This window comes from Phalaenopsis equestris, unplaced genomic scaffold, assembly GCF_001263595.1.
Source record: "Phalaenopsis equestris unplaced genomic scaffold, ASM126359v1 Scaffold000687, whole genome shotgun sequence".
NCBI lineage: Eukaryota > Viridiplantae > Streptophyta > Magnoliopsida > Asparagales > Orchidaceae > Phalaenopsis > Phalaenopsis equestris.
Window position 1 is genome coordinate 16,448 of NW_018165127.1, and position 22,574 is coordinate 39,021.

Here is a 22,574-nt window from a genome sequence, read left to right on the forward strand (position 1 = left end):
TCGGGATAGATACAGGATTTGAGGTAAAGCGCTCTTTCATTTAAACTATGAAAATTATGGGGTCAGTTTGACTTCATCTTTTTCAAAACTAATTTTTTTTAAAAACGTCCTTCCGAAGCGGGCAACGGGATTTCAATTCCGATGACCGACAGCTTCTTACGGGCAAACCCCACACTAAAAATAGTGCCGACACCCTCATGACAGTCTCCCAGTGTCGGGGAAGCTTTAACCTCAAAATTAGCTTTTGTTTGCGCAATGAAATTAGCGGAGGTCCTGTAACTTCTCGGGGTTGAAAGATCTTTGATTGTGGCTCGAGAAGCACTTGGATACCAATATTAACTGCATAGTCTCCTAAATCACCTAAGAAGTATTCCTAACTTGCGAGCAAGCATCCATATTGATTCATTCATATGAGGGCAAACTATTGAACTGGAGTAGGACTTCATCCCAAGTATACTCTATAGAGTATTCCAAAAGTATTCCTAGATTGGCTCGATCTTATATGACATGCTCTCTGTACTGAGGGGCCTGTATTCAGAAACGGCACCTCTAACTTGCTTTGCTTTATCATCAACAAAATAGATCATTCTGGCACATTTCTTCTTGCAAGGGCGCCTATAATCTTGGACTCCGCATAAGGTAGAAAGATTATGTGGTTGACACCATTAGTGGAGTAGGTATTTTTAAATCCATCATGTTGAGTCTGACGATCAAATTGCCACTATTACCCTAATAAAAGGAGACCAACATCCATGGGCGCCATGTCACACCAAACCTGATCTTGCAGCTGGTTTTTAATTGAAATTTTCATGAGACACATGCCAACATTGTTATTGTTCTTCTTTCTCAACCACGTCATGGAGTATGGTTGGGAGTGTCTCTGAGTAGTGAGCCTCAACTTATCCACCATTTTTGTAGAGGTCACATTCCTACTACTCCCTTCATTTTTTACGAGACTACATACCTTTCCCTTAAGAGTGTGACATATGTAGAATATATTATGATAAATCCATTTCTTATCTCTTGCCAATGGAAGTCGGTGTTCCTCACATTATTCTCCAGCTTCTACATCTTTGCTAACTTCCCAATTGGTAGTGGGGATTACAACCACATACATTTGATAAGAAAATAAAATAACAACCAAGCAAACACAGTTATATGTATCCAAAGGTGGTGATCAATTTAGTGAGTGGACGATAGCAATAGATAGTTGTAGGAGGAGAAAAAGGAGATTGCGGGGGACTGCAATGGGAAAGGTGGATGTTGGTTGACTGAATGACAATAAGCAAAGGCTAGATGGAGGTTTGAAACAATAGAAAATAGCAAGGAGAGGTTTTTTGGGGCAGTGGCGGCGAACAGGAGATATGTGGGATTGCTGGACAGCAAATGGTCCTCAGACAGATTATGAAGAAGATGGTTGGATATCGAAGAGGGGTTGTTGAAATGAATGATAGCAAGGTGAGATGCGGTTGGAAGGGATGATAACAGGTGGAGGAGGTGGTGGTCGGCGGTTGGAGTTGCAGGATGACAACATGGTTGTTATCTGATGGTTCTGGCAATGGAAAGAGTGGTGGCAGCGAGGGGAAGAATGCAGAGGATGGAAGAGTTAGAGATAAATTCCCCTGGGAGAACGAGCTATTGCTGGAACACCATTCGATCCCTTGGAAGGAGACACCACCTCAGACAAGCTACAGTCAGAGAACAATTCTCGCCTTTGGATACAACCCTAGAAGGAGAAAACCTGGATGTCGGCAACTATTCCAATAGATCACAATCCAAAAACTAAAGACCTAAAACACAAAAATCACATGTATGAAACCCAAGATAAATATGATTGGATCCCTCTAAGGAAAGGAAGCGTCAATCCCTTGTTGAAGAGCCGATCTGCTCTCCGAGTCTGAACTATTTCGATCCAGATGAAAGAATCACGAAAACCTCTCCCACGACTCCTTTACGCTCGTATCACCTACTATCCCAATGCTTGGTGCTTAATCAGAAAACAAAACTTTAATAAAGCATGCAATCTCCCATGGCTCCTTTACGCTCGTATCACCTACTATGCAATGCTTGGTGCTCGATCAGAAAGCAAAACTTTAATAAAGCATGAAACGATAATAAAAAAACCAAGAGAAATCTATAAAAAATATGACTAATATCAAATCAAATAGCCAAGAGAATTCTATCAAAATTATGACTAATATCGGCCCAATGTTTAGGCTCGCTAAAATTATGGGACATTTACATACATGTTTACATACATTCAGCACAATTATTATGCATTACATTTCTAAAATCTAAACATTCATATTTACATGCATATTTATACATCACATCAAAGATATTACAATCACCACCTTCTTTGAAGTGAAAAACATCATTTCATATAGGTTTATACACCAAGACATTATAATTGAAAATATCAAACATTGGTTGTTAGATATGTAAATACGTAAGATTTGCGTGGTATATTGCTAGTTTCCCAAATATTTTTTCAATTTGGTTATGGTTTCTGGTACCTATTAATTAAGCACCTAAAAAGGAGGTGAAATTATGCATATGTTAATTTGCCCTAAGAGTAATTAAATTCTGAAAAATTCATAACAGAGCTTTAAATAGCTACATGGTTAATAAACTAGAGCTGCGTTAAAAAAAAAAAGTTTACTGTAAAAATTAAGGGAATAATATCCATTTGTGAAGGCTTTTTTTTATTATATAATAAAAATTTTAACAAAAGAAAATTATTTATTTGTAGCAAAGATAATAATAATTATAGTTGAAAAAATAACTTCTTACATATGATGCCCCAAATTAGAAAAAAATAATAAGAATACCTGTCAAGTATCCGATCACATAATCTTAACTTAAAGGCCACAACGCAATTTTAGTCATTGGTAATTCGGATATAACATCCTTGATATTTTATAAAAAATTATATAATAAAAAAAGAAATCTTTACACAGATCAATTAAAGCATGCTCGTTATAATAACAATGAACATTTCAAAAAAAAAATCCTACTTTTTTTTCATAATTCTAGAGTTAATTTTAAGAAGAACTACAGGCATTTCATACAAATCTTCCATTAATCTCAACGGTCACTTTTTTGCATCTTGAACCTAGAGATTGGCCGCGACGGCTGCAAGTGGCACCAAGATTTTCTCAAAATTAAATATAAAAAAGGGGCATTTACATACCTACCACACAATTCTTATATATTTACAGACATAACACTTAAATCTTAGACATCACATTAAAAATACCACTATCACAAAATTTTTAAAAGAATGCGCCATTTCATGCAAACGATTTTTTGGGGTGCAATTACATAAAGACCACCCGAAACTTGCTATTTAAGAATCAACCACCCGCTTTCGTCCATTTTTCAAATTCTCACTCAAATATCAAAATTCATGTTAAAACCCCAACCAATATTTTCTATTTTTATCAAATTCTCAATAGTTTGATCTTGGCACGTGTAAATGCATCAGTTCAGTTATTAAAAAAAAAAAGCAGATGGATGCTTCATTTGTAAATAGTTTTTTTTAATACTAGAGTGATATAAACATAAATATCAAACTTTAGGTGTTTGATATGTAAATAAATGCATAGGCATTGTGTGGCATGTACGTAGATTTCCCAAAAACAAAATATAGACAGCAAGAGTCGTAATCCAGCAAGTAAAATTGACATAAAACATCTACCTGACTAGAAGCAGAACTGTTGGATGGTTTGGTTGGCGAAAAAACATTGTTGTGTTCAATAACTGTGCCTGTAAAAGCCTGCATGTCAAAATTAAAACATGTTTAGTTAAAGAATGATTCTGAAGTCAGACACCAATGTGGAAAGTAATGTCTCACCTTGCCTTCATAGGAACCTGTTTTAGAGCCTCGGCTGAGAATGTTTTCAGAAGAATTATGCCAAAAAATTCCCTCTATTAGCCTCTGTTAGTTGCAAATGAAAACAAATTTCTTGATGAAGATGTAGGACATCACATTGGGAGGTCATTAAGTAGCAAAACCTTTACAAATGATTGGCTCAATTGGTTGCTTTTAAGTTTGAAATTATGTTTTGAAATAATAAATTTATGGAAAATTTACATGCATAGTACTCAATTCCTATGTATTGACATAATTTGATACCTAAACTTCAATTTTTACATATATGCTAACCTTATTTATAAATGATGTCGTGTATTTCACTTTTTACAAGTTGAAATGGTAAATGTAAAAAAGCAAAATTTATGTATCATATATGTAAATACAAAAAAATTAGGCGGTATGTATGTAAATATCCCTAAATTTATTAGATCATCATGTCAATCAATATTAGTATTAAAGTATACAATACTTCAAAAAGTTTCAAATGTGATTATTTTATTTGCTCACAAAAAGTGAGTGAAAATAGAGGCATGTTTTAATTCAACAACACAAAATGAAGCCTTAATAGAGAAGAAAAATGAATGAGATCAATTACCTGAATGTAAGGAGAGGGCTTCTGAAAGTCTTCTATAGTTTCTGGAGGCAGCAAAGGATGATGTGTCACGTGAGGCCACTCGACAATACTTTTCAATGAACCTTGAAAATTAAAAAAATTGTAACTTTTGCGTATGGTTATGATTATCCGGCCTAAAATAGTTGGAAAACCTGACTAAGCAAATAAAGCAAAACTAGTTGATCCATAAATTTTTTGTTTGGGAATAAAATTTGCATTATCGACGACTTTACATACAGACCACTCAATTCCTATGTATTTACGTAACTAACACTTAAACTTCAATTTTTACATACAAACACCCTTGCCTACGTATGGAAAGATGTATTTCAATTTTTAAAAGATTTGGCAGGTATAAATGCAAAATGTAAAATTTAAGTGGTAGATATGTAAATACATAAGAATTTGTGGTATGTATATGTGAAAACTCCCCACCCAGTAATAGTAATAATAATAAGTAAAAAAATGAAAGCAGGGTGTTATGATCGATGAAAGATGCATGTCTAACAATTTCATACATTGATAGTTTACCACAAGGCAGCTTCTATAGTAAGATTAAAATTACATGATAGAAAATTAAATGAATGAGTAAAGATCCAAAAATTAATTTGTATGATCTCAGCTCTTTCCCCACATAAAAATTTCAAACAAATGATAGAAAAAGCCTGAAGATGTAAGTCATCACATTGGGAGGCCATTAAACAGCAAAACTTGACTAAACAACTAAAGCAAAACTGGTTGATCCATAAATTTTTAGTTTGGGAATAAAATTTGCATTATCGACAACATCACATCAAAATAGTTGCTGGGATGGTAAACATCAAACAAAGAGAGCCAGGTTGCTGAAAAAAAACAAAAAATCCCTGGTATTGAATCAATTAAGCAACTGTTTCCAGATATCTGAGGCTGCTGAAATTAGCCTTTAAAGCTTTTTATTTGGTGTTAAAATCATTAATTTGGGAATGAATTTATGATTAGAATTTGATCCCCTTGGAATTTGATTCCCTTATTTCTACATATTGGATTTTCAAGTTAAGTCCTCATCTGATGCTGCTGCCATTGAGAACTATGCCTCGAGGTTGATGATTTTTATTTAGGGGCATTTACGCACATACCATCCAATACCTATGCATTTACATATCTAACATCTAGACTTAACTTTTTACATATATACCACCCAAATCTTTCCTAACGCATAAAAAATACCACTAATTTAACTTCAAAAAAAAAAGTGAAATTCACTTTTTCATGTATTAACAAGGTGGCATGTTATGTAAAAACTGAAGTTTTAGATATGTAAATCTTCCTCTTATTTAAAGACATATACTTATTTATTAGGGACATTGCCATTGACATTATTATCTTGTGTTTAATAAATTGTTGATTGAGCCTTATTAATTTTTTGTTATTCTCTCGTTTATATTGATATGATAATTGATGTGTGTCTAGTCATAACTTTAAAATTTATAAAATGAACCATTTGGTAGCATGTTCGATTTTTACGTGTATATAGCCTTTGTTATTGTTAAGTTAAATCTTGATAATGCAAACATACATAATCATTATATAAAAGAAATTTTGCATCCATACCACTCAATTCCAATGTATTTACATGTATAACACATGAACTTCACTTTTTACACATATGCCACGTTATCTATATGCATGAAAAGATGTATTTCATTTTTTAAAAGTTAAAATAGTAATATTTTAATGTAATAAGAAAGATTTGGATCCAATAAATGTAAAAAACAAAATTTAGGCATTAGATATGCAAATACACAAGAATTGAGTGGTAAGTATGTAAATGCTCCGATTATGTTGTTCTGCATGATTAAAATGCCATCGGTATGACATTTATTAGCCCTGATACATGCTTGATATAAAAAGTCAAGTCTCAAATGGTTTCGAAAATATATACATCCATCTTGCGTGTAATAATTGTCTTTCCAAATACTCTAACGTTAGGTTTATACTGTCATCATTCATTGTACATGTCCAAAGTTCTAGATTCAGTTATCTTATTTTCAAATACATTACCCTAAACGTTCCACTATCATCTAACATCCATTAATTTATTATTTTTAATTATCACACATATATCAACATTCTCATTTTTATCATGCTCAATTAGGATATCAGATTATTTTCATTGCCCAAATCCAAATAACATAAATGGTCAAATTATAAATTTATAAAATTTACCTTAAGCTCATCTTTAAATCTTCTTATTGCATAATACACCTAAGGCACTTCTCCAACACTCTTAAAGTACTTCTCAGTTTAACTATTGAGCCTTAAGTTTTGAAGTTATAGATTACACATATCCTCATCCTTTTGTATCATAGATACTTGAATTAATGACACCTAGATATCACTTAGGCCATGCGTACAAAATTATAAATTAGCAGGTACAAATCAAAGAAATGCAGACATAAAAAGACTTATCTAATGGAAAATAACCTGAAAACAGTACTAAAATTCATTTTAAATATTACAAACTAGGAAATATATAGGTAAATCCAATCTAAAGAAGAATCCAAAGCTACCAACATTTTCCTATCATATCTAAAACCTGTAATTGAATGGATCGTTTCCATATGCTCATATGTGGGCAATATTTTTAAAACTACAAAAACTATGTTGAGTGGTATGCATGTACGCTCCAATTATGTTGTTGTGCATGATTAAAATGTCATCGGTAGTACTCTCAAAATTGATAAGCAATTCATTAGCCCCACTACATGTTTTATATGAAGAGTGAAGCCTCTTTTGACACGAATTAAAGAATTTCATCTTAGTTACTGTATGTGATATGAAAAACTATGAGAACTATCTAAAACTAATAAATAATCAAAAAAAAATTCACAACTACATAATGAAAAGCCTCGACCTAACCTTCAGCTGCAACTTGCATTTTTGAACTTGATGCCTGTATGTTGAACAAATACCAAAATAAGCAAATAAATGCTGAGAAAATATAATTATGCTCGAGTAAAGTGTCAAAATAGTCTCTTGACTATTTATATGGGGCCATTTTAGTCCCATAATCCATAAAGGTGCCAAATTAGCCCTTAGACTACTTTAATATGGGTTGACTTAGTCCCCAGAGAAGCTATTTAAATTAAAAGAGTAAGGTGAGTAAATTAAAACTTCTTTAGACTACGGGACTAAAATGGACCCCTACAAATAATAAAGGGATTATTTTGACACTTTTCTCAGTTTGCTTGAAACCTTGTATAGAAAGGAAGAAATGACTGCAATGACAACTAAAGCTCCAAGCCATTAAAAGAGCATACAACATTAACTGTTTCTTACAGAAGATTGATAAGAAGGGTGTTGTAGCAAGCCTAATGCATTGTGTTGCATAGAAGTTGGGACAGATTTTCTTGGACCTATTACCTTCGGTGTTGGAACCTGTAAGGAGTTCGAACATTTCAACAATAAATAATGAAGCCATATACAATATAATGAAGCCTAAATATACAATAAAAAATTCATATTTTCATTTTCATCAAATAATTGGATAAACAAATTTGATTAAATCTTTATACTAACAACAACCTCAGCAAATCTTAAACCAGTTTAAACACTCACCTCATCATTAGTTTGAGAAGTATTTTCAGCATTGTAATGCTTATCTTCATCATTCTCTTCCTCATCAACTTCATCTTCAACAGCCTTCGAATAACTTGCCTCATCAACATCTTTGTCGTCTTCATCATCCCCATCTTTGTCAACCCTCAGATAACTTCCATTTTTATCATCATCAACCTCATCAGCATTTGAAGAACTAGCTTTTTTATCATCCTCATCATCATCTAAATCACTCGCAGCTTCTTCCTCTTCTTTCTCAAGCTCATCCAACCTTGCCATTAATTTAGCATCTATAACTTCTTCATCAAGAACTCCAGAATTATGTGCATTTGAAGGGTTCATAAACCTTGAATTTGAAACACCTGCACTTTTCAGAGAAAAGGCCTCGAGAGTTGTGATGGAGTAGGAAAAGAGAAGAATGAGAGTATTTGAAAGTGGAGAGACAATAATCACTTATTCCCTCACATTCAAACTATAAAGTTTTCCCATATTTTATAGGAATAGTTAGGGAAAACATAATTAAGACTATTACAATTTACGAAATACAAAACAAACAATAATAGAAAAACATACAACACAATAAAAAAAGGAATAAAAAAGAATAAAGCTAAATAGGAAAACCCATCCAATAACTTTCACAATTTGAACATGTGAGGAACGTATGGTTGGCAGTTTGGGCCACCAAACTGCGATAGAATTTCACACTACTCAAGTTGTGTCATGGATTTAGTGAAGACATCAGCGATTTAAAGATGAGTTGGATTGTAGATTAAGGGTCTGTTTGGGACGTAGTGTGGCACCGCACCGCAGTTTTGTTTGTTTGCGTAAACTACATTTTGACAGCTTTTTCTAAAAACTGTCGTTGAAATCTGTATTTTCCCACAGGTCCTGGCTAGGTGCGGTAGCAGCTTTCTAGTTGTGGTCTATCTTTTTCAAAAAAAAAAATTGATTGTCACCACAACTTTTTGAACAACATATTATTTTTCAATAATTTCACAACTGTTTTTTAATAAACTGCAGCTACCCCAAACAGAACCTAAGTGAATATGATTATTATTGACCTTTTAAGAGAGAAAATGTCGAACAATCTCAATGCATTTGGTATACTCATTGATAGTCATAACAAACTTTTCAGGTCAAACCTATGGAGATTTTTTAAAGCCATAAAGTGACTTTCATAGTTTACAAACCAGAGATTTCTTTGAGTCATTTTTCAACCCTAGTGAGATCTCACACTTTCTCCTCAAGGTCTTCATTAAAAAAATGCATTCTTGATATCGAGTTCATGCAGCTCCCACACTTTGTTCACTGCCAAGGAAAGAACTCTTACATTGTTTAACTTTGCCACGGGTGCAAAGATCTCTTGATAGTCTACCCCATAAGATTGAGAGAAACTTTTGGCCATCAACCTAACATTGAAACTCTCAATGTTCTCAACTGCTTTGTACTTAATCTTGAACACTCATTTGCACCCAACGAGTTTCTTATCTAGAAGAAGCTTTGTAAAGGTCCATGTGTCATTTAGATCAAATGCTAGAATCTTCTCTTCAATTGCACAATATGAAGATTACATACAAAAACTTTGTAAGATAATGAGAACTTCGCATAGGCAATATATTCTTGAATAGGATAATTTGTGCAACTTTTCATCTTTTTTACTGGATTTCTCCTCGCTAGGAACTTCAGAGGGATTATGGTTTGGTTGTGAACAATCATGTGGTTTTTATCCTGCTCAGTGAATTTATTTCTCGTAGTGTAAGCATAAAGTTCCTTGTGCATTTTCTTGTTATCAATCTCATATTAGATATTCTCAAGTGATGGAACTTAGGAGACAGGATGATTAGAGGGAAGTAGGATAGGTTGTGGTGACTCTAATTCAATGTGGGCATCCAGAGCAATGTCCCAAATCTGATATTCACCCAGACTCTCCCCCTGAATTTTAGATTTGGGGTAGTAGGATTATTTTTCAAAGAATGTAACATTCATAGAGTTATAGTATTTTTAGTAATGGGAGAATAAATCTTATAGTCCTTTTTGTTAGAAGCATATCCAAGAAAGACACATTTTATGAATTTTGGATCAAGCTTTATGCGGTTTAGTTGGTAAATGTGAACAAAAGAGACTGCTAAATATTTTTAGATAGAGAATAGATAAGAAGGCTCTAACACGAGGGTATGTTTCTATCAAAACATGGAGAAAGGTTTTATAACCAATTATCATGCTTAACATTCTATTAATAAGGTAGGTGGTTGTAAGCACTACATCTCACCAGAAAATTTCTTGAACATTGTGAAAAAGTATTATAGACCTAGATAACTGGATGAGATATATATTATTCCACTCATCTATCTATCATGCTTTATTGTGGTGTCTCAACGCAAAAACTAACATGGATGATACTATTCTTTGCAAGATAAGATCCAAGGATGTAGTCAAAGTATTCATTTGCATTATCAATTTTGAAGGTTTGAATTCTGCATTGGATCTAAGTGTAAATTATGTCAAAAAAAGGATTTAAAGATTTGTGTAGTTCCAAATTTTTCCTTCATGAGGAATATCCAACTAGTTCTAGTGTGACCATCAATGAAGAAGACAACATCTGGCTTCATTGATGGTTTTCACTTTTGATTGTCTCTAAATGTCATTTTGGATGATAAAAAAAGGATGCAAAAATTTGTACTGAGACAGAGAATATACATGTTGAGTATGCTTAACCAATTAGCTGGTTTCATACTGATAAAACTTTGACTTTTTATTAATAAACAAATGGGATTACAACTTTACAACATAATAAAAATTGAGATGACCCGGACGATAATATCATAATAAAACTTGACTTTCAACATATACAGACTGATGGTGGAGAAGACACTCGTGTATTAAAAGAATAGCTCTCATTGAGCAGGTATAGACTTCGATACAATTCAGCACTTGTCAATCACATTCCCCGAAATCCAACACCTAAAATTCACAAGGGTTAGAATAAAATTTAGTAACATATTTCAAGTCATGAGTAAGCTTGCAAATTAAAAGTAAGTTGCAATCTATTTGGGGAACATATAACACAAAAGAAAACTAAATATCTTTGGAGACTTTCACTTCTCATTTCCCAACAATCCTGAAGTAAGACCCGTTAGAGAGTCTAAAAAATATGGAGGTGGTGATTTCTTGGTAGTTGGTAAGAACATGAATGTCTCCAATCATATGATCGAAAGCATCTGAATCTATTATCCAGTATTGAAATCAATTAGCAACATAAAGGATATCATAACTTGGTGTATCGTCAAATTGGTAAGCTGCTCAATCGTGCTACTCCAGTTGTTCCTTAGTGAAGGGACTAAGGTAGGCCAACCCTTCAGAAGAGGTAGCAGCATTGGTCTTGCTGTCTTGGTCCTTCCTACCTTGTCCGATTTCTAATCTACGAGTTTTCCAAGTAATTTTGAGCACTTGTCATTTGTGTGACCAAGTTTCTTAAAATATTCACACAAGAGACAATTCTGCTTTGGTTTTGAATCATGGGAGGAGTTAAGTGTACAAAGTTGAGCTTTTGGTGCTAGATGAGCCCATACTTTCTGTCATCATGAACATCTTCCTGCTTTCTTCTCTCCTAACTTCAGCAAAGGCCTCCCTAGTGGTAGAAAGAGTCTTCATCCCCATGACTCACTCTGACCAGATCTAAGTTTGTATTTATACCCAATAAGAACTTAATTATCATATTATACTCCACTATTATTTTATACATTGTAGTATCTTGCAGGCACTTTCATACATATCTAATCATAACTTGTACCTTGATAGTGTTGAAGTATTGAGTAATACTCAACTATTCTTGTCGAAGCTCATGCAGTTTTATCTCAATCTCAAACAATCTTGCAGTGTTTTCGGTATTAGAATAAGTCTCATGAGCTGCTTCTCAAATCTCCTGCAATGTCCTATAAAGCAAGAAATTTTCTCCAACTTTTATGTTCATATATTGATCAACTAAGACATGAACATATGATACTAGATCTTCCGTTAGCGAGGTTTAGAATCAGTGAACTCATGAACTGTTTCATCTCCCGTGAGATGTTCTTTTCATTTTCCACAAATGTACATAAACACAGATTGGAACCATTAAAAAAGTTATGGTCATTGAGTTTATGATTTGCGATAAAGGTTGAGAGAGTTCAGAGGTTGTTTGGACAAAACTCCTGGTCTATCATTCAAAATTAACCTTCGGAGTAGGGCTAGACGTTTTTAGTTCATACTTTGTCATAAACCTTATGCACATTTAGGAATAAGGCTATTGTTTGATGCACAAGTAAATAAGGTCGTTGCTTGAAAGGAGGTGGTGCCAGCAAGAAGCAAAGGAGAGAGCCAGCAAGCCGGCTGAAGAGATTTTAACTGCTACAGAGAGGATTCTGGTAGTTAAATGGCTGTTAGAGGGACTCTGGTGGCTAAATAAAAGCAAGAGTTTGTTTCCTTGTTCAAACAGAAGCCGCAAAATTCAGATAGAGACCAACGTCACAGATGACGCGAACCAAACGACGTAGATGATGTCAATTTAGATAAAGCAAAGGAGTGGTGTAGTCAGACAAAGCCGCACGACTCATACAAAGTTGAACATCAAAGATGATGAGAGCCAAACAACGCAAATGAAGTAGATTCTGAAGAAGAAGACGAGGGGTGCGGAAAACAATGCCGAACTAAGAAGCGGAAGAGATCAGCCATGCAAGGCTCTTATACAAAGAAAGGTGGAGAGAATATTCTCTTACTCCCTCATAATCAAACTACAACATTTCCTCTTATTATGTGTGAAACGACTAGAGTAAATATAATTAACACTATTACAACTTGCCAAATACAAAGTAAACAAAAAAAGGAAAGCATACAACATAATAAGAAATGAATAAAAAAGAATAAAGCTTAAATAGAAAATTCCCTCCAATTGCTTCCATAAATTGAACTTGGGGCCCATATGGCCGGTGGTCTGGGCCACGTAACAGGAATAGAATTCCACAATATTCAAATTTTAGATTTTTATTGGAGTTTCACATGAACAAGCTGTTTTCAAAATGATCTAGCACCCAAATTATCCAGCATTTTATTGATGCAAAACACAAGATAAAAATTACAAATCTAACATTCAACACAACTTCTGCAAAAAGCAAACCAAACTTAAACCTAGTTTGCAATGGTTTAGAACTTGTATAGAAAATATGCGTGAAAGCAGTGTTAACGGTTTAGTTAGTTTCCGTCTTTGGATGAAAAAAGGATTGCAACGCATCAAAATATAATCACAAAAGATGTTCATGAATTAATCGAAAAACCTTTTATGAACTTCATTGTTTCAACTTAATTCCATTTTCTAAACAATTTTCTGAAATGTGGCGGGTGTTCTTAAGAAAATCAAGGGAAATTTATGTACATACCACACAATTCCTATGCATTTACATAACTAGCACCAGAAGTTTGATATTTATACTTAAGACACCTTGGTATCATAAACCTATGAATGAAATTGTGTATTTTTACTTTCAAAAAGGTAGTGATGGTGGTATTTTTGAAGTAAATGATTTATGTGGCATGCATGTAAATATGAATGTCTAAGTATGTAAATACATAAAAATCATATGATATGTATGTAAATGCCCCAAAAATTGTATTTTATGTAGGTAAATGCCCCAAAAATCAAACATGTTATTGAATAGAGATACATTAAGGTAAGGCTTTTCCTGGACATCAATTCCAAACAAGACTTTGTTGACTTTGCTATTCACAAGACATGTGAATTCAGTGAAATAATAATGCAATCAAACAATATCATAAAATTAGATGGGCCCCTTAAAAAACAATTAAAATTATTTTTATGTCTAAAGTTCAAAATTTCAAGATTTGGGATATTCATGAAGAAGTTAATTCTATGTGAGATAAAGTAACAATACTATTAAACAAGTGGCAAAAGATGCATGTGGAGAATCAAAAAGAGAAGCTTTTATGAAGAAAAATAGTTAGTGATGGAATAATAATGTGCAAGAAAATATAAAATATAAGAAATTGTGTTATAAAAATTGATTTAAATGTAAAATCTTGGAGAATAGAGAAAATATAAAATGCACGTAGGAAGTCTAAGATAATAATTTATGACGCTAAGAATTCTACTTTTAGTCATTTTTATAATAGATTATATACAAAATAGAGTGAAAAACATATGTATAAATTAGTCAAACAAAAAAAAGGAAAATTAAATATTCAATTCAAATAAAGTGTATTAAAGATGAAAATCAAAAGTGATATACTTAGAAGAAAATATTCAACATAGATGATGAGCCATTTTGATAAAATTTTCAATGAAATTTATGAAAATACGATCGACCTTAAAAATCTTAATATCGTTAATAATAATAAAATATTTTATTTTTATCATCAAATTAGTAAAAAGCCAATTAATATGCTTTCAAGACAACTAATGATGGAAAATCAGTAGGAACCGATGATATCCTTATTGAAGTGTGAAAATACTAAGGAGATTTGGAGTTTCTTGATTTATTAAACTCTTTAATATTACTTCATAAACTAAAATGATGCCTGAGGAGTAGAGGAAGAGTACTTTGGTCATCAATTTTAAGAATAAAAGAAATGCAAAAGAGTGTGTAAATTATAAAAGAATTAAGTTAATTTGCTATACTTTAAAATTATGGAAGAGGGTAACTGAACATAGTTAAGACGTGATACAAAGATTTCTCATAATCAGTTTGGATTTATGTCGGGCAAGTTTACCATGGAAGCTATGCATTTATTGAGAGATTTGATGGAGAAGTAAGCGAGAGTAAAGAAGATTATTGTTTTAGAAAAAGTTATGATATTGTTCAAATAGAAGTTCTTTGGAGAGTTCTAGAAAAGAAAGGTGTTGATTATATCAAGTCATTAAAGATATGTATACTAGAGCTATTACTTGTTTTCCAACCGAAGTAAAATTGACCAAGTACTTTCATATTTCAGTTGTTTTACATTAGGGATTCAAGTGGATTGCATCAGGGAATGACTTTAAGCCCATATCTTTTTGCTTTGGTTATGGATGCTCTTACTGAAGATTTACAGGAGATTGTACCTTGGTGTATGTTTTTGGTTGATGATATCCTTCTTGTGGATAAGACTATAGAAAGTGTTCAGAATAAACTTGAATTATGGAGGTTTACATTGTAGTCTAAAGACCTTCATATGAGTAGATCTTAAACTAAATACATGAAATGTAATTTTAGCAGTAGTAGCTATAGTGGTAGAGTTGTAATTATGGGTGATCAAATCATTAAAATGTGTGATAGAAAAATACCGCTTGACTTGAAAAAAAATTTCATAAGATGGTGGTGAGACCTCCAATGCTTTATGGCACAAAATGTTGATCTTTATAAGAGAAGTATAAAAAAAATTAAGTGTTGCTCAGATGAGAATGCTTAGGTGGATTAGTGGCATGACAATTAGAGACAAAATGCGAAACGAATCGATCCGTGAAAGGGTTGGTGTAGCTCCAGTGGCAGACAAGATTAGAATGAATCATCTTAGATGATTTGGCCACATTAAATGTAAGTCATCTGATGATCCGATTAGGAGAAGTTTTAGATTCGTCTTATGTTAAGAAAGATAGAGGTAGACCTAAATAGACCTAAAAAGACTTGTAAAAAGACTTGGGCATATTGAAGAAATAATTATCTTAATCTATTAGAATTAAATGAAAATTTGACACTCAATATAACACAATGTAGGACAAGAATTCATGAAGCTGACCCCGCTTAATAAGATAAAGGCTTATTATTGTTGTTGTTGTAATAATTCTGGTTAGGGATATTATTTTTTGGGGGACAGTTCAATCACACTAAACCTGATAAGAAGAAAACAAAATAATTTTTGTATGATCGGTTCAAAATTGATTTATATACTTTTGGTTCAAAGTTGATTTATATACTCTATGTCATATTTTATTATGCTCAAAATTTGTGGCCCAATAAAATCGACAAAATTGACAAGCATTACTTTACACGAATTAAGTCTACTGAATAATGTAGCCAACAAAACTAACACATGTTAACAAGTTTCTTTATAAAATAAATATCCAAAGTGATATATGTAGATCTTAATCTAACCAGTTTAAATAAAAAGACAAATAAAGTTGGGAATCACAAGTTCACGTTGATGAAATAATGTTTATGTATTGACATCATGTATTAGATTCAAATATAAAAAAAATCACGAACAAATGGTTGTACAATCTCATCAATAACAACCCCAATATTATGTACGTGTATTTCGCACACACGAAGCTAGCACCTCAAATCAGTTAAATAAATTTGTTTTAAGAAAAAATGCTTAAGCTTGAGCTGTGCTCTCAACTCTCTCTCTCTCTCTCTCTCTCTCTCCCCCCCTCCCCCTTACCTCTCCCTCTCCCTCTCCCTCTCCCTCTCTCCCCTCTCTCAAGTCTCACCATAACAACATGTCCTTAAAAACAACAGAACATCAAAAGTAGTGCAACACAATTTGGTTGAGCTCAACACAAGAGATATGTAAAATAGCCACAATGAAATTTATTTTTCATGAAACATAATCACAAATTACACTCATACCTTAATCAGATTCAATTGCAGTTGATGGATTGCAGTTGATGGATGATTATTCCAAGCTTTAATGACGGGCAAGATTTAGCATTAATTGTTTTGATTGTTAAAACAACAAGGATCGAGCTATTTATTTCAACATTTTCCTCTAAATCTAGCATAAGACATAGATAATGTGCATTTCATGTACAAATAAGGTGCAAAACGATGCGACACTGATCTAGGACTACTAGAATGTGTTTGGTAAGTGGCTCTGACGTGGAAAAGGTAGAGGAATAGTTAAAGGATGAAATTTTGTTTGATTTGTGATATTTTGAGGGCGATAGACGATGTTTGGTGGTTGTCGCGACTTAAAACAGCAAGGAAAACCATGATACAATGTGTCACGGATGTCGAGGATGATGGTGGTTGAAATTGTGGTGCATAGTGGCGAGATTGAGAGATGGAACTGATAAAAGCAGTTTTCTTGCAATAGTTGACTTCGAGTTGGATGACAAAGGAGGCATCTAAGAGTCCAGGAGAGATCACTATCTTGATCCTATCAGGTCAAAGACACACCGCCTGAAATAATTCTAAGGATAGAGCGCTCCAACAAAGATAACCAGAAGAAAATATCTCTAAATAACCAAATCAAAAGTCTTCTCAAACCAGAAAATAACAACATATAAATAGTTTCTAAAGTTAAACCCTAATTAATAATAAGAAAAATAGGAAATAAACCAAAAGGAAGGACAAAAAAAGATGAAAAAGGAAAGTCCTGGGCGGCTGCCAAGATTGAGAAAATCCTATGTTGGGATTGCGGCAACCTTGCAATGGGATAGCAGATGCCCCTTCTCATGATTTTACGATTGCGCTCCAGCATCATTCTCCCCGACTAGGAAAGACCCGCCATTGCCTTGTTGTGTCTGAGGCAATCACGCTCCAATATCTATGCTCACATCCACCCAAGATAACTCTGAAACGCATACATCATTCCAAATTTTGTCTTAATAGAATAAATAACCAATCTTTTTTTGCACAACCTGAATTGGAACTATACATAGACGGGTATTCCAGTGAACCAAATCTCGAGTTATTAAACTTGTAATATGTTTCTCCCACTTCTCGTACTCGGACGATTTCATCTAATTAACAAGTCAGGCGAAATCAACTGTACGATGAGATCTTTGGTAGGCGGGGCAACTCTCAATGATAACTACTCAAGAGAGGTCTCTTCTTCTTCTCTGGAATGACCTAGATCACACTGTAGAATGTTAATTCTCATAAAACTCCTAAGGCGATTTCCAACGTTGTGATTCATCCCTCCTGTCTGATTATCTATAGGTGGATGCATTGTTGAATTGAATTTAATACTCAAATTACTCCATTTAATCTTACATAGATAGCTCAAAAGCTTCTCATCGCTGATATATTGGACCTTCCTCAGCAATGACAACTCAGGAGATCGATTATATATCTGAAAATCATAAAATTCTCTTATTTGGGATTGTCGTGTGTCTAGTATTGGCTTCTCAAACTAATGACTCTTTTGGACAACCAATACCAGTCTTGCTAATGTTGTTTTTAATGCCTACAAAAGAGTAGTTTGTGACACCACATCCTCAAACTCTGCATGAACATCCATCACCTCAAACTCACTACCTTCCAGAACAACTAATATTAATCTAACTAGAATCTCTTTCAAGGGCTCAGATTGATTCACTGACAACTCTTCTATGTCGACTGAAAATTGAGACTCCTCCCTGAAGGCTTCATTCTCTCCCACGCCACTATCCATTTCTTCAAATATTCACAGCTTGGTGAAAGAGGTCCCGCTCCTATTTGGGCAACAAGACGTCATGTGGCCAAAACTATGACACTTGAAGCTTTACCGACGGGGATGAATTTGGGAGTATAAGCAGTTTCCATCTTCTCTCCACTTCGTGCGGGTTCCTCCTTTGGCTAGATCGGCTTGGGTGGGCATCTCTCCACCTTTAGGGTTAGGGTCTGGGCATCTTGTAATGCCCTATAAAGTTGCAATTGTACCACATTGTTAATAGATGATCTCAATCCCCTCAGGTATCGAGTTATGGTATTCTCATTGAACTCCACTCGCCCACACTTCAACATAAGTTGCTCAAACTCAATTGTGTATTCCTCCACTAAAAGATCTCTCTGGCACAAGTTATGGAGTCTTATAAATATATTTTGTCAGTAATATTATGGGAGAAATTTGTAATGCATCACTCATTTCCTCTTAAACAAGGTAAAAATTTTACCCTTCTCTTCCCGCTGTCAAATATATTTCATGTTCTCCCACCATAATGAAGCTTTTTTTAAGCTTGATGGCAATCGATTTAACTCTCTTGTCCCAAGGAATATCCTTATACTCAAAAGTTTGATCCAGTGTTTGAAGTCGCTCAATAAACTCATCTAGAACCATGTCACTTTTGAAATCCAGTTATTCACCTTTATTCTGAGATCATGGCTTCTCCTCTTATAATCAATTTCAAAATGAGGAAGTGGTCTTCGTCATTTACTTCCTCCTCTAGATATAAAGAGTAGTCATTGTGATTATGGATGACCTTATCAAATTTTCTCCTCTCATAGGTGACAAAACTATTTCAATTGGTGGATTGTTGTTTGCATGACCTCTATAGTAAGCTCCTAGACGACCTTTTGCGGATTTCTCTTAGGAAGTATGGCATTATTTTCCCCCGATTAGGTTTCAAAGGATGTAAGATTACAAATCAAAAGGGTTGGCCAAGTGTTTAAGTTTTTGGAGTAGGTGACAGGATGAAAGTTTTTACGATGGAAAATTACATTTTGAAATTTTTTAGAGTTGGAGCTGAGAAATCCAGTAGGAATGATTTGAGGATTTTTTTTTTGTGTGTGGGGATCATAGGTTAGGTTATTTAGAATTTTGGTATGGGATAAAGAAGACAAAATCATAAGGATCTAGGGTTTGTCGGGTCTGATACCAAATGACACTGATCTAGGGCTCCTGTAAGGTATTATGGAAGCGGGCCTGGCGGGGACTAGGTAGATGAAAATAGTTAGGGGATCAAAATTTTGGGCAATCGGTGATATTTGAAGGGGGTAGACGATGCTCGGTGGTTGCCTCAACTAAAAACAACAAGCAAAACCACAAGAATGTTGAAGTGGGGTTTCGGCTGAAATTACAACGTGGATAATGGCAGGACAGCGAACTGGAACTGATAAAATCATTTTTCCTACTGCAAACAACAATTAGCTGCTAGTTGGATGTCAAATGAGGCTTCCGAATATCCATGAGAGATCACCTCCTCCATCCTATCTAGTTACAGATACATCACTTGAAAAAAAATCTAAGACATAACGCTCCAATAGAGATAAACAAAAGAAAGCACCTTCAAATAGCATAAATCAAATCAAAAGTTTTCTCAAAACAGAAAAAAGCTATTAAAAGTCAAATGTAAAAATCAAATCTAATACCAAAACTTACTTTCAGGCTCCTTACTTTGAGTTTCCTGAATATTTTCCTCAATATAGTCTTCTCTTATTTCCACTAAACCTTCCTGCACATAGAAAAAAATAATAATAATTCTAATTAATCAAATTTAACATAAATTCATGTTGATAAATAACAAGTAAACTTTCTACAATAACATAAGACATCTTAGCCGTCATACATATATGGATGAAAAAAAAAAGTAAAAAGGGACATTGAGGTCAATTTTGAAGATCTCATCTAAAATAGAATGCATCAAAAAATAAAAGATAATGTTCAAGAATATCGCATTTTCATCAGTTCAACAACTTAGATTAAAAATAGAACAAGAAATGCATATACCAAAGAGATGTTGGATTCAATACTTATTGAAGACAAAGCAATGTAAAATAAATTTAAGTAAATGGGTCGTGTAAAAAAAATGCAAAAGATGCACATTAAGACAAGTAGATAGAAAATGTAACAGAATAAGAAAAGGAACAAAAACAAGAATTCCGCTAAAAGTAGTATTTAAAGATTAAGACATGCATGAATTAGAGTCAAAGCTTCATGTAGCAACTTTAAACAACGTAATTTTAGGTATTTCCAGCGGTGGGGAAATGAAACACAAGGCACATGCACACCGAAGCAAACAAGAAATAAAATGGTAAATACAGAGGAACCGAGCCTTGTGATTCATTCATGTAAATGCCTGAAAATAAAACCAACATTCCACAAGTAAATGCCCAAAAGTAAAACCCACAGTCCACAGAGGAATCGAGCCAATGAACGAACAAAATTACGTACAGCAACTTCAGCAGCTGTTGAATCAAAAAACTTTGCCTCGACCTCAAGATCCTTAATTATTCTATTCAACGACTCAAGTTGCGCCTCCAGAGACCTTCCCCTCCGCTGAAGAATCTCCATCGTCTGCTTCGCTGTCCTCTCCGCATGGTAACCCTCGCCCAATAATACCTAAACAAATGAGAAATCCCCAAATGCATAGCATAACAACAAGCATTATTGGGTAATCACCAATTTCTGACATGATCATACCAAGAACTCGTTGGTGTGGATCAAACGACCAGGAAAGAAGGCAGCGCCACCGAAAGGCACCTGGGCGTGAATCAAACAACAAAAAAGATGTGAGAGTGGAAAAGGAAGAGAATCGGAGAGCAAGTAGTGAATGTGAGAAGTAATATGCCATGATGTGGTGGGATAGCTCTTCGGGGAGCTTCTGGACATGTTGGATGAGCACCGAGTTGTTGAAGCCGCGGAGGCGACAGAGCTCTCTCTGGCGGTCGGCTATCGCGTCCTCTACCCGCCGCGCCGCCTTCTCCGCTGCATCAGAAGTGAAGAGAGAGTTCAAATGGATCACAGTTCCCTTCTCACCTTCCGCCATAACACCGCACGGCGAACTCGGCTGTCGAGAACCGGAAACTCGTCTCCTGCTAAAATAAAATGGACATTTTCTGATCGCCTAAATTATGAAAAGCCGTCTCACGCATAGTTTTATTTGGGGATAAATAGCACGGAGAAAAATTTAAAAAATAAATAAATTAAAGACCCCACCAAGATAGTTTATATAAAATATTATCATAATTAATTTATTAATATATTTATATTTTATTATACTTAATTCACATATTATTTTTAAACAGTTTTATCAAATAATTATTATTATTAATTACATTCAACGTATTACTTTTTTTAGTTTATGATGCCTTAATTATTAGCCTATTATTTTTTTTGTTATATCTATGTCATTATAATATTATAACTAAGTAGAATGTGTAATATACTAGTTAATAAATCCTGTGAGCAAAATATATATGTGAAAAATAAATTTACTAAGAATAAACCAAATTCATAATATTTATTGTACATTAAAATATGTTCATAACATCGTGTACAAAAGCACTACATATTATACACTGGGATGGAATAGTGTAATCCATGTGTACATTGAAACGGTAGTTGATATCGCAACTGATATTCTTAAAATTCTATGTCAACATCCTTATCTTTGGTTGCATCGTTCATAACCTAATGAGGAATGTAGTAGTCTTATTCATTCATAAAAATTTGTGGTGTATAAATCAGGCATGTATTAAAATTTAGGTCGATACAAACATGAGCATGATCTGAAAATTTAAATCTAAATCTCCGCTAATAGAATTTATCCAGTAAAAGTCATATGATGCTCCCTCATATATCGATGGTCCTTCATAGTATGAGGGTCGCGCAAATATTGATTAGTCATCATATGTAGATGATTCTAGATACGATTGATTGTGCAACTCATTTAAGGGAGATCAACATGTTCTGGCAATTGAAGTTCTCCCTGAAGCATCAAGTGTTGGTCATCTCGAAGTAGTAAAAGTTGGTCGTCATTGAGCAATGAAAGAAGATGGGAGTAATGCAACCTTACATCTATTTTATGAGACATCC

The 22,574-nt window shown here is 34.0% G+C and overlaps 1 protein-coding gene across 1 annotated transcript; it reads right to left on the minus strand.

Moving 5' to 3' along the window:
• Nucleotides 1–3,825: 3,825 nt before the first annotated feature.
• On the minus strand, nucleotides 3,826–21,599 carry LOC110030254 (RNA polymerase II subunit 5-mediating protein homolog). Its single transcript, XM_020732879.1, has 10 exons — nucleotides 21,328–21,599; nucleotides 21,180–21,239; nucleotides 20,931–21,098; nucleotides 20,139–20,211; nucleotides 8,088–8,449; nucleotides 7,809–7,907; nucleotides 7,389–7,422; nucleotides 4,473–4,513; nucleotides 3,886–3,913; nucleotides 3,826–3,851 (listed from the first exon to the last, which is right to left on the minus strand). Exons 1-10 carry the CDS (start codon nucleotides 21,523–21,525, stop codon nucleotides 3,826–3,828), a joined length of 1,089 nt encoding a protein of 362 aa, XP_020588538.1. The 5' UTR covers nucleotides 21,526–21,599.
• Nucleotides 21,600–22,574: the final 975 nt, after the last annotated feature.

Bases quoted from the DNA above. Each gene is read 5' to 3' on its own strand.
- LOC110030254 (XM_020732879.1), bottom strand. From the start codon at position 21,525: ATGGCGGAAGGTGAGAAGGGAACTGTGATCCATTTGAACTCTCTCTTC. The intron at 21,240-21,327 runs GCATATTACTTC...ATTCACGCCCAG, and splicing joins AGCTATCCCACCACATCATG to GTGCCTTTCGGTGGCGCTGC. The intron at 3,914-4,472 runs GTAATTGATCTC...ATTTTTTGGCAT, and splicing joins AGCCCTCTCCTTACATTCAG to AATTCTTCTGAAAACATTCT.